This window comes from Artibeus jamaicensis, unplaced genomic scaffold (assembly GCF_021234435.1).
Source record: "Artibeus jamaicensis isolate MK-2021 breed Jamaican fruit bat unplaced genomic scaffold, CSHL_Jam_final contig_760, whole genome shotgun sequence".
NCBI lineage: Eukaryota > Metazoa > Chordata > Mammalia > Chiroptera > Phyllostomidae > Artibeus > Artibeus jamaicensis.
This window is the reverse complement of record NW_026521955.1, coordinates 2,398,197-2,411,372: the sequence shown is the minus strand read 5'-3', so window position 1 is coordinate 2,411,372 and position 13,176 is coordinate 2,398,197. Positions and strand designations below refer to the sequence as shown.

General features: G+C 36.1%; 1 protein-coding gene and 1 long non-coding RNA gene across 11 annotated transcripts in view; one reads left to right on the top strand and one right to left on the bottom strand.

Annotated features, from left to right (window-relative positions):
- The window catches only part of MIPOL1 (mirror-image polydactyly 1), a 310,690-nt gene that overhangs the window by 107,266 nt on the left and 190,248 nt on the right, over positions 1–13,176 (bottom strand). For all 10 annotated transcript variants that reach the window (XM_037164780.2, XM_053672528.1, XM_053672526.1 and 7 more), the window contains one exon: positions 3,507–3,601. In XM_037164780.2, coding sequence (XP_037020675.2) covers positions 3,507–3,601 — 95 coding nt within the window. The remainder of the gene's footprint in view (positions 1–3,506; positions 3,602–13,176) is intronic.
- Positions 1–13,176, top strand: part of LOC128628458 (uncharacterized) — a 47,027-nt gene that overhangs the window by 33,568 nt on the left and 283 nt on the right. The window contains exon 2 of the long non-coding RNA XR_008392868.1: positions 11,540–11,657. This is a non-coding gene — a long non-coding RNA (uncharacterized LOC128628458). The remainder of the gene's footprint in view (positions 1–11,539; positions 11,658–13,176) is intronic.

Genomic DNA, 13,176 nt, shown 5'->3' with positions numbered 1-13,176 from the left:
TTAGACTGTTCTTAATTTCCATGTCTCTGGTTATATCTTGTTTGCTTTTTTTCTTTTGTTGATTATGTTCCAGTTAAAGGTGAGATCATATGGCATTGTCCCTCACCACCTGGCTTATTTCACTTAGCATAATGCTCTCCAGTTCCATCCATGCTGTTACAAAGGGTAAGAGCTCCTTCTTTCTTTCTGCTGCATAGAATTCTATTGTGTAAATGCACCATAGTTTTTTGATCCATTCATTTACTGATGGGCACCTAGGTTGCTTCCAATGCTTGGCTATTGTACATTGTACTGCTGTGAACTCTGGGGTGCATAGGTTCTTCTGAATTGGTGTTTCAGGGTTCTTAGGATATAATCCTAGCAGTGGAACTGCTGGGTCAAAAGGCAGTTCCATTTTTAGTTTTCTGGAAAAATTCCATACTGTTTTCCACAGTGGCTGCACCAGTCTGCATTCCCACCAACAGTGCACTAGGGTTCCCTTTTCTCCGCATCCTCTCCAACACTTGTTTGTTGATTTGTTTATGATGGCCATTCTGACTGTTGGGAGGCGATATCTTATTTGTGGCTTTAATTTGCATTCTGTGACGGCCAGTGTTGCTGAGCATCTTTTCATATGTCTCTGGGCCCTCACTACCAGCAGTTTTTAAAAAAGTAATAGTGAGAGGGGTACTTGCAAAGTATATTTTTGAGTCAATGATTGCTAACTCTTTATTTAGAAGAGGTCATTTAATTGTGAAATACATATAGGCTAAAAAAAGTCTTTGAAAACAACTATTAAAGTTTTAAAATTTTCAAAATCTTTCCACAATCTTCTGCAATTTATCAAAGAGAAGGAGTGAAGATTTAGCAACAAAGTTTCATTTTTTAAAAAAGTTCTAGACTTCTTTAAAAGTGCGAGACTATCACATGCCTCTTGGAAGCGTTGGCCACGGTCCCTTCATCGGCACAACACTCACTCGCTGTCCTATCTCACGAGGATGACAGGAGAAGGTTCAGTAACCATCCTCCTTTCTATTAGGTGAAGCTACTGTGTACCACACTGCAATACCTAAGGCGTGTTCACAAATCACACAGTACTCACGTTTGTTTTTTTTTAAATTAAGAAACATAAATTTTATTTTCCACTTATTCCCCCGGGGGCATATTACTTGTTTTATTTACACTTACATGATTCTATGTTCTAGGCACTTTTCAAAGCACTTAACAAACATAAAGCCCTATTATAATAAAGAGTTTAATACATGCCTCTGTTGTTCTACCAAAAGGAGACCCTAATTTAATGAGCTAACTGAAATGTGTGTATAAAGCAGAGGCCCTCGTACTTGGGCCCACACAGAATTTCTAGGGAGTTTTAATTTTTTATTTATTTTATTTTTTAGAGAGAGGGAAGGGAGGGAGAAAGAGAGGAAGAGAAACATCAATGTGGGGTTGCCTCTCATGCACCCCCTACTGTGGATTGGGCCCACAACCCAGGCACATGCCCTGACTGGGAGTCGAACCAGCGACTGTCTGGTTCACAGGCCAATGCTCAATCCACTGAGCCACACCAGCCAGGGCCAGAATTTCTAGGGAGTTTTAAAACACACTGGTAGCCAAGTCCTATGTCAAGAGTCTGCTCTAATAGGTTTGAGATGGGATAGGGATCGGGATTTTTAGAAGGTCCTCAGGTGATTCTAATGCCCAGCTACAGTTAAGAACCCACTAGTATAAAATATAGAAAACTACAATATTCACTCTGTAGTTTTTTTTAAAAGGGTGAGTGAGTGGGATGTCTTCATCCACTATCAGGGTTCCGTTTACTTACTTGGCCACACATAGACACTTACTCCAAATGCAAGCAATTGATTCCCCACCGACAGTCATGAACTAAGCATACTTGGTATCTGATAACTATATTAGGTTCCTAAGGCTGCTGTAACAAAATCCCACAACCTGGGGCGCTCAAAACAACGGAAATGTATTGCCTCATGGTTCTGGAAGCTAAAAATCCAGATGTCTGCAGGGCTATTTGGGAGAATCCTCCCACACTTCTTCTAGCTTTTGGTGTTTTCTGCTATAATTGGTGCTCCTTGGTGCCTGTAGCTACATCGCTCCAGGGACAAGGTTATCGTCTTCCTGTGTCTTCATTATTGTCTTTCCTCTATGCATGTGCCTCTGTACCCTAATTTCCACTTTCATATTGGATTGGAGCCCATGGTAATGACTTCATTTGATTAACCCTGTAAAGACCCTATTTACAGAAAAGGTCAACTTCTTAGGTACTAGAGGTTAGGACTTTCAACATGTCTTCTTTGAGGGCCACATTTCAATTCAAAACAGTAACTAACTACTGTCTAGGTCAGTAACACTGCTCTAAAACAGAGGTTCTTATTTTGGGCATGGGAAAAAACTTCATCTCTGTTTTTCATTAACTCCCATGTAAATACAGCATTTCCTACAGTGAGGAACACAGGTAACAAACTACAACAGTGGTATTGGTGGTTATGACAAGTTTGCACCCCTAGGAGCTACTGGCATTTTCATGTCACATTTCGGTGTTGGCAGTTACCCCCCAAGTCCACTTACAGTCATCACTGCTTTGAAATCACAGTTGCTCACAGACTTGCTGTTAGATCTGATTATTTAATGTATTAATGATGCATATATATATACTAATACACCATAAGGTAATTCTTTCAAAATTGTATTTCAGTAAAACTGATTTTGATTTATTCCATTTATGCACTTAACATTGTGAAAGGAAGGCCAAATTTAAAAAAATATTTCAATAACTTAATAACCCTTGTTAGTGGATTCTTATATTTCAGACCTGAGGGTTTTTTTGTTGTTGTTCTTGTTTTAAGATCTCAGTACCAAAGAATATACAGGGCTTTGTACATCATTTTTCAAATCTTTTCTTTAAAACCTTGATCCCCTGTGCAGATATATATTGTACACACAGCCCAATGCACAACCTTAGCTCTGTCTCTCATGCTACACAAAACTGAAACAAAAGCAGCACAAAACACTATTGGCCCTTACGGCAGGAGATGCACTCTGCCATTTTCAATTTTCTTTCTTTCCATTAAAAAATGCCAGTGTGACCTACTGAATTAATTTCGCAACTACTCTTTATTTAAATAAATCTTAAAAATCCTTTAGAAAGTTCTCACATCATAATAGGTGAAAGGCTGTTATTACTGGTATTCATGTACTATTTTGAAAATATATGTCATCATTTTAGAGGTGGCATTTAGATGAGTCAATAGTTCAACTGCTGACCAGACTGCTTTTGTATGTTTTATAAAGCTGATGGGAGTCTAAACTCAAAACTTACCAAATGTAGGCAGGAAAAGAGGTAAAATAATAAACATTTTATGTCTGATTCATTTTAAAATTACAAAAAGGTCTTAACTGCGTGATGTTTAATTTCACTGAGGTATTTCCTCACTAACCACTGTAAGATTAGGTAGAAGCATTTTTCAAACCAACATTTATTCATGCCCCGGCCAAAAAGAGTTTTTTACCTGTAGTAAATTCGAAGTGTCTGGATTTCTTCTTCTAGTTTTTTGTACTGCTGAACTGCAGTTTCTCTGGCTTCTTGCATGGCTAACAACTTTGCCTGCAAGCAATAAGAGTTTTAAGAAATTTAGTTATTAATTTAATACGTTAAAGCACGGTACGATTATATGACTAAGAGTCTTAAATTTCTGGTACTTTTAAACCTTATCAGTATTTTTAGGAGTTTGTTTTATAATTTCCCACAAAACAACCCAATTATATCAATAAAAGATACACTAGAGACTTGAACATATTTACCAACTTTGCTCATTACTAAACTTTAGCCTTATTCATCTCCATCATCAGATATATACCCTCTGCAATGTTTAACTTTATACATAGAATTCAGAATGTGGAACACAGGTTCAGAGCAGTATCTCGAGTGCAGATAAGCACACTGGGTGTTTCAGATACAAGTTTAATGTGGCTCCACTGCTTGATCAGACTAGATTTTCTTTTAACTTTATTAACAGTACAACTCAGAATATTATAAATATGTTGTTAAGCCATCTTTGATATTTAACATGAAAAAATACACAAGGGTGATTCTTAAAGATATGCTTTAACCTTTTCAGTTCTTTTTCTGCAGGAAAAAAATCTGTAAAGGGAGAATGGGAGCAAGCTTGAATGTTAACAATATTTTATTCAAGAAATACTATTTCTCTCTACCTGTAATATTCAAATTATCTGCCTGTAACATGCAATCAGTTTTTCAATACAGTTCAAGCTAATAATTGTAAAAGAACTGCCACCTTCTAACCATCATTCCCACTGGATTTCAGGTAGAGCCAAAATGTTCTCAGTGTAACTCTCAAAATATGGCCCTGGACTCATGGACATGGACAACAGAGTAGTGATTGCTTGTGGGGGAATAATAAGTAGACTAAATGGTAATGGAAAAAATATAATAAAGATTAAATAAAAAAACCAAACTATGGTACTGGTAAATCAGGTTTCAGTTTTGTTTATTCAGAGCTTAATTTGCATGAAAATGTTAGCTTTCATTTCAATTGGTATTTGTTAACACAGAGCAAACTATGATCACATACCTCACAAACTACACTAATATCAAGAGGCAAAAATTCACTAATTTTCCTGAACTCATATGATTTCAATGGAATTATTTTCCTGTGTAAGGATGAAGTCATAAAACAAATAGTGAAATTCTGATCTGAAAACAAATAGTGAAATAGTGTTGTAATACAAGAGAACAGTAGACAATGCCGCTTTTCTGTTTTGATAATGGAGAATTATGAAAACATGCAGAAGTTTGGGTCTTTGTGTCTACATTTAGGCACTAAATTAATTAATTTGTTCTCTACCTGGGCTAGCAAATTCTAACAAAGAGATACCTTAAAATTACATTTAAGATGTTTGCGAGCTTGCTTTAACATCCCACATTCTAGAATCATAGATGAAACATTCTCATGAATAAAAATAAAAATAAAAATAGGTGGCTGGTTTTTGATGCCAATAATCAACAACTTTGCCAGTTTTCAGTATACTATAAAATGTGATTGAAATAGTAACTTGGAAGACAGAGATACCCACTGTTACAGTGGGCAAGTAAGAAAAGAACCACACAAAAAAGCACAAATCACATCATCTCACAAAACATCAGACATCCTGTTGCATATATGTAAGAAATATCAAATATTAGATAACAGAGAATTTGTTAAATGTTACCTTAACTGACTATTCTCATTTTTTAACCTGGTATTTCTAGGGAAAAAGAAAACAAAAAAATAAACCCAACAATGTTCTAGCAGGAAAATGCCATAATGAAGATTCTGCTTAAGAAATTTCTGCAGTAAGAAAGAGATCATGCAAACTTTATTTAAATTCTTGAGTTTTGGATAATATTGAATAATTCTCTTCCCACATTTAGTTGATTATGAAGATTTAGTGTTGCTTCACAGCATTCAACTTACTTTATCAATTGCAAACATCTAATCTGTGTAGGCACTGGAGACTACTTTCAAAGCTGTGATAAACTCTGGCTTTATAACCTCCTTCTTCTATTAGATACGTTCTTATATGGCTAGCACACCTACATATTTGGGGGGAAACGTCCTTACCTTATGCTACAGTGATCCTGCTCAGTCCTGAGGCTAGGATGAGCTCAGGCAGATATGATCCAGATTGTTCTATACCACTAGCCCCAAGACAAAAACAATCCTGATGACATAATTTGTCATCAGAATTGTTGACATCCTGATGTCAATAAGGGCCAGACAAATCCAGATCCATTTCTGGACTTCCTGGGCATAGTAATTTTTTTTTGATTTATGCCAGTTTGAGTTGGATTTATGTCATATATAGTGCAAGAAAACATACTTATAAAAAGAAGTAATTAATTTAAGTATGGTGTTGCTACTGCATCTCCTAGTCTCATTATTAATAACATAATTCCAATACAAGTAAAAATAAATTTTATATCACAATCATTAAGAAATTAACAAACAAGATATTATTCCTGTTTTCTGCCATATTTCCAATACTTTTGGCAATTATTTTTATAAAAACTGCATGCATTCGTTTATACTAACATAAAATTGCATTTATTTTTTCTAAACCATGTGATGACAAATGCAACAAATATAATTTTTTTTGTTGACACTATTACAGATGTTCCCATTCCACCCCCCCTCCACACTGCCCCACTCCCCAACTCGCTCTTGCCCTGCCCCTTCCCTCTGGCCATCATCGTATCATTTGTCTGTGTCTAGGAATCAAGCATCCATGTTCTTTGGCTAATCCCGTTACCTTCTTCCATTCAGTCTCTCCTCAATCCCCTCTGACAGCTAGCAGTATGTTCCATATATTCAAAGTCTCTGTTTCTATTTTGTTCATCAGTTTATTTTGTTCATTAGATTCCACATATAAATGAGTTTATATGGCATTTTTCTTTCTCTGACTGGCTTATTTCATGTAGCATAACAGTCTCTAGGTCCATCCATGCTATTGCAAAAGGTTAGATTTTCTTTTTTACAACTGCATAATATTCCATTGTGTAAATACAAAATAACAAAATTCTAAAAGAACAAAAAATATAATGTAAATATTTCTGCTACCTCCAACCCTCAATGCTACAAACCCTCTCCTGATATTACCACTTACCTGTCTGTTGTACATCCTTGCAGAGATTTGCAACTAAATATACAATATCTTTATAATACTGATTGTTTTCTTTGCAGTTATACACCTTATTTTATTTTTTTAAAGATTTATTTATTCATTTTTAGAGAGAGGGGAAGGAAAGGAGAGAGGGAGAGAAATATCAATGTGTGGTTGCCTCTCACATGGCCCCCACTGGGGACCTGGCCTGCAACCCAGGCATGTGCCCTGACTGGGAATGGAACCCTGACCCTTTCGTTCATAGGCCCACGCTCAATACACTGAGCTACACCAGCCAGGCAGCATACACCTTATTCTAAATTGAAAATACACTCCACCCCAACCCATATATCACACTGAAACTACATTCCCTCCCGCCCCTCCCACTCTGTAAGTGAAACACGTGCGTGAATTTACGTTCAGCACTTTCACTACCTAGCTATACACTGATAGATAACATTTCTTATTGTTTACAAGTTTTTAAACATTATATAAAAGATACTCTACATATTTCATACACAACTGCTTTTTTGGTATCATGCTTCTATTATTCTTACTGACAAAATTACCCATTCTGATCACACTTACCTTTATATAAAATCTTCCCTTGTGCTCCACCACTACAGCCAATGCTCTCACATGATACCCAACCCATCAACGACTTCTGTGATTTTTGTCCCTAAGTCTGCCTTTTCTGTAATGTCATAAAGTGGATTCATATAGTAACTTTTGAATTTGACTTCTTTCATTTAATTCAATGCTTTTGAGATTCCTTCACATTATCACATGTATCAATCCATTCCTTTATATCACTGAGTAGTGTTCCACTGTACGGATATCCCATAACTCTACATCCATTCATTAGCTGATGGACATTTGGGTTGTTTCCAGTTTGGGGTAATTAAAAAGCTTCTATAAACATCTGTATTCATGTAACTTTGTGGAAATATACCTTCACTTCTCCGAAATAAATACCAAGGGGTCTAGTTATCATATGTCACTACACCAAAGAGTAGAATTTCTTTAAGGAGCTGATTCCTATGGTATATATGTATTTATGTACTGTATGTAAATATATATTTTATAGTTATAGACATTATAAAGAAGCTGACAAACTTGTCTCAATTTATATAACCTTAAAGCATCTGTATAAAACACTGTTGGTAACTAATTGGTAAAATATTATTATCTATATTCCCTTATATTATATTCCATGACTTATTTATCTCATAACTGGAAGTTTGGACTTTGTAATCCCCTTCACCCAGTCTGCCTACCTCACCTCTGAACCTCCTGAACACCATCTGTTGTCTGTATCTACAAGACTGTTTTTTTTTTTTCTTGTAGATTCCGCACATAAGTGAAATCATAGGGTATTTGTTAAGACTGGTTTTGTTTTTTTTTTTCTGGTAGATTCCACACGTAAGTGAAATCATATGGTATCTGTCTTTCTTTCTCTTATTTCACTTATCACAGTACCCTCAAGGTGCATCCATTTTATTGTAAATGGCAAGACTTCATTAGTGTTTCATGGCTAAGTAATATCTCACTGTTTATATATACCACACCTTTTTCCCCATTCATGTATCGATGCACACTTACATTGCTTCCATAACTTGGCTATTGTAAGTAATGCTGCAATGAACATAGGGGTGCACATGTTTTCTCAAATTAGTGTTTTCATTTTATTTGGATATATATATATATAGAAGTAGATCATATGGTAGTTGTTGTTTGCATATCTATTATCAACACTACATTTTTACTCCCATGTTTTAGATGCCAAATGTCACATCTTCCTATCTTGTATATCCCTTAATTATTGTAGTTATGATTCATTCTACTATTTTTGTCTTTTGACCTTCATACTAGATTTATATGTGGTTGATCCACTACCTTCTTTATATATTTTCTTTTACATGGTAGAATTTCCTTTATATATTTTATTTCTAGTTATGACATTTTTTTAAAGTGCAATAAAGTCCCTTTAAGATTTCTTGCAAGGTTGGTTTAGGGGTGATGAACTCCTTTAGCTTTTGTTTGTCTGGGAAACTTCCTTCTTCAATTCTGAATGATAACCTTGCCAGGTAGAATATTCTTAGTTGGAGGTTTATTTCCTGTCAGCACTCTGACTATATCATGCCAATCCCTTCTGGCTTGCATAGTTTCTACTGAAAAAAACCGACAGCAGTCTTAGGAGCTTCCCCTTATATGTAACTGCTATTTTCTTGCTGCTTTTAAGACTCTCTCTTTATATTTCACTGTGACTTTAAATTATAATGTGTCTTGGTGTGGATCTCTTTGAGCTCATCTTATTTGGGACTCTGTGCACCCTCAACAAGGACATCTGTTCCCTCCCCCAGGATAAGTCTTCAGCCATTATTTCTTGAAATAAATTTTCTGCCCTTTTCCTTTTCTCTCCTTCTGGGATCCCTATAATATGAATGTCCATAAGCCTGACGCTGTCCCAGAGGTCCCTTAAAACTCCTCATCTTAAAAAAATTTTTTTCTATTTTTGTTGTTTTGTTTGGGTAATTGCCACAGCCATGTCATTCAGGTCACTGATCCAGTCTTCCATATCCTCCAATGTGCTGCTGATTCCCTCTTGAGTATTTTTCTGTTCACGTTTTTTTATTTTCATCTCTGCAGGTACTATTTGGTCCTGTCTTATATTTTCTATTTCTTTAACGAAGTTCTCAACATGTTCATCCATTCTTCCTCCTAGTTGTGAGCACATTTATGACCATTCCTTTGAACTCTTTATCAGGTAAAATACCTGTTTCATGGAGGTTTCTTTCTGGATTTCACCTTGTTCCTTCACTTGGAACACCTTTTCCTGATTTTGTGATGCTTCCTGTGTTTGTTTCTGTACACTGTACTAAACAGCAATCTCTCATGTCGTGAAGACATGGCTATATATACAAAAGATGAATGTTACCATTTAACCTTGCCCTAGCTCTTAGCTGTCTCCCAAGCTCTCTCTCTGGTTATTTCAGACCTGTTATTTCCAGAAATGCAGCCTCCCATGGCAGCCTGACCCTGGTGCTCAGTGGGCATCGCGTGTCCTCTTCGTGTGCCCCTGGCTCTAGCAGGCTCCAGTGAGCTGTGTTGAAGGCTGGAGCTGCTTGCCAACCAAGTCTGTCAGGTTGGACGAATGATATGGGGTGAGGGTAGTGATGTTTGCCTGCCTCTGTTAGCAGGTTAAAAGGGGGTGTAAAGTTGTACCCATTTGCACTGATGTCAGAAAGGTAGAAGGAGCTGGTAAAAATGGTGGCTGCCAGTGTACCATTCCTGGAGAAAACCCAGACGTCTGCCTCCTGGAAGATGCTGCAAGCCTAACAAAGGTATATTCTTTCACCGACGGTCCAGGCTCCCCTCAAACTGTGGCTTTTTGTGCTGTGTCCCTGGGAAAGTGGGTCTGTGCATGAGCCCTTTAAGAGTGGAATCTTTGTTCCCTGCAGTCCTGTGTTTGTCCCGAGTGTGAGCGTGGTTTTCAAAACCAAGTATCTTGGGGACCCATCTTTCTAGTGCAGGAGCTGAGGGCTAGTGTAACTATGTGGGGTACAGAATCTCTGCTCCTGAAGAAGAAAATTTATTTATGTATGTTTTTTCTTTATGTTCTTAGGTCCCTCCCACCCCCAATAGTGGGCCACTGTACCAGGGGAGGGATTTTGGGCAAGAGTATGTCTCTGCCACTTCTCAAGTTCTTTTCACAGGAAATTGTTCCATTTATAGTTGTGTATTGTTGAAGTGATTTCAGGGTCTTTCTAGGCAAATTTTGGTGGAGTAAGGCCCAGAGTATTTATGTTCTCACTAGTATCAAGGAGAGGTCCAGAAGCAACACAGGTCAAACCTGACTCAGAGAAGCAGAATGGCTTCCCCATGCTACCTTTTTACATATCACTCAAGGCTTCCCACATATAATGGCATTTTTTGTTCTTTACTCTAACTCTTCAGTCATATGCCACCCTCTGCTCAACTCCTGCCCAAGGTAAAAATGCAAGAAACTAGTTGCTGTACTTCCGATAATTATGCACGTCATTTATATTCAGTTTTGTTCCATATAATGTTATTGGCACGACAGAGTCTTGTAACTGGGAGTCATGTGTGTATTTTGTTCTAGTAAGAAGGACAACTGGGAGTCATGACTACGTTTAGTCTTAGGTGGGTCTTCTTCTTCTCCAGGTCATGTTTAAACTGTGTTACTGGTGTATCTCTCCCTAATAGTAACGAGAATATAAATGTTCTGCTACTTATTCCACCAAAAGTTGCCTTAACTTTTTGCCTTAAAACATTTGTCTTAACTAAGATGGCCTCCTAAATTCAATAATTTTACTATTGTCACAAAAATATTCCTAAGCATATAAAATCATAATTATACATTTAACACTAAAAAACTTTATAAACTTATCAAAAATTTTTATTAAATCTAAGATGTTACAGATTTTCAAACACACTGTAATTTTATGCAGGAAAAATTGAGCCAATTATACTTCTAAGATATCATCTATTGTAACGAGCATATAGCAATGTTACAGTATGAAATGACAGTAACCCAATATATTTCCCTCCTCCAAAACAATAAAATTCTCTTGGAATTCACCTGGAATTCCAGGTGAAATAATGAAATCAAATAATCATTCCATAACAGTTATTGATAATAATAGAAGCTTACAATATAATTGGTATGTGCTTTATGTATCTTCAGTATCTCTCAGTATACCTTAAAATATTTTGGTAACATCTTTCTTCTTCCTGTTTCCATTGAGATATAATTAACATATAACACTATATTAGTTGAAAAGTATAGGGATTTAATGAATATAAATATTGCAAAATGGTTACCACAATAAGTTTAGTTAATATTCATTCTCTTATGCAGTTAGAATTTTCTTCTTGTGATGCTAAGATCTACTCTCTTGGCAACTTTCAAATACACGCCGCTGTACTGTTCACTTCAGGTACCGTGCCTCTACATCACATCCCCAGAACTACTGGTGGTAAGTGACTGAAAAAAAGGTTGGTTAACTGTGTTAGGTTAGTCATGTAATTAAATGGTTAATTGTTCCTAAATGATATATCTTAAATGATGCCACCTAAATGGGACAAGGGTATGCATTGCCAGTGCATTAGAAATGAACTATGCTGTTTCTTTAGAGTTTCTCCTGGTCATTTAATATGACGGGCAAAGAAAGACTGCTGTATTCATATCACTGACCACTAGTTTGGATTTTGTGGAGAAACCACTTTTATCTTACTTTAAAATCTTGTTATGTTTGTCTTGAATGTGTTTTTAATGGCAATAGTTTTATATAGTTAAGCCTTCTTTGGTAACTCCAAGACCATTAATGGAACTATTTTTATCAGAGAACAGAGGCATTTGATCTTATGTGTGATATCTGCTAAATAAAGAAACATACAGTACAAATTAAAGCAGAGAACAAAGCAATTTTAGGCCTGAATAGGATCTTAGAGGTAATACAGTCCCCTACTTTAATAGATGAGAAAATTGTTACTAATGCATCATGTTTAGAGAAACATTTGGAAATCCCCCAAGGTTTCTCAGCTGGTTAAAATGGAAAGTAGGAACTAGAATACAAGTACCCAAAAAACACTGCTTACTCTACTATATGAGGCTGCATTTCATATGGTATTATTTAATATGTATGTTAGTTCTTTTAACATAATTGTCTTACAGAGTAACTATATAGACTATATTATTAAACATATCTATAACATATCTAATTAGATATTTTCAAACAGTAGGACTAACTAGACAATTGTTCAAACAATATAACTCTTGCCATCCTACTATTTGTCTTTTTAGCCTCAGAAGCAGGTTAAGAACCTAGGAGAGAAACATAACTAAGTATCTTACAAAGGCTATCTAAAAATACTAAAAGCTAGTATCAGAGGAATAAAAATAACCGCATTTCAATTACACCTCCCCTTCACAGAAAGACTTGGAATCCTTACCACAATGTATTACCAAAGTATATTGTATTGGTCTTTAAAAGTGACCCTTAAAGGTTACTTTTTGTCCTCATCCCGTGCCTCCCAGACAGGGATGATCATACTCCTGACTCAAAAGCAGTCATAGATGTACTGTCTAGTGATTTAATGACATGAGAAAAAACAGTTTAGAATAGAAGAAGAAATAAAATATTCATAATTTTTACGAATATTGTCAGGAAATGATCCATGGGCAGTAAGCAGAAGCTATGAAACAGAGCACGGAAGAGTCGAGACAAGTGTGGCAGAAAGAGTACAGTGCAATGATTAAAAGCAAACTTTGGTTTGACTAGCAGAAAACTGAGGTTTGGGCTTCTAAAACTCAATTTTCTCATTTGTAATATAGAGATGATAATACCTATCTCACAAGTTTATTAAGCAAGGATAAAATAAGATAACTTACAGGCACATCAAAGTGAATAAATATGTAAGCTGTGTAGTAGACAGACACAATTGAACCTTTCATGTTAAGTCACTGTGGAAACTGATGTGAGTAAGGAATAATAT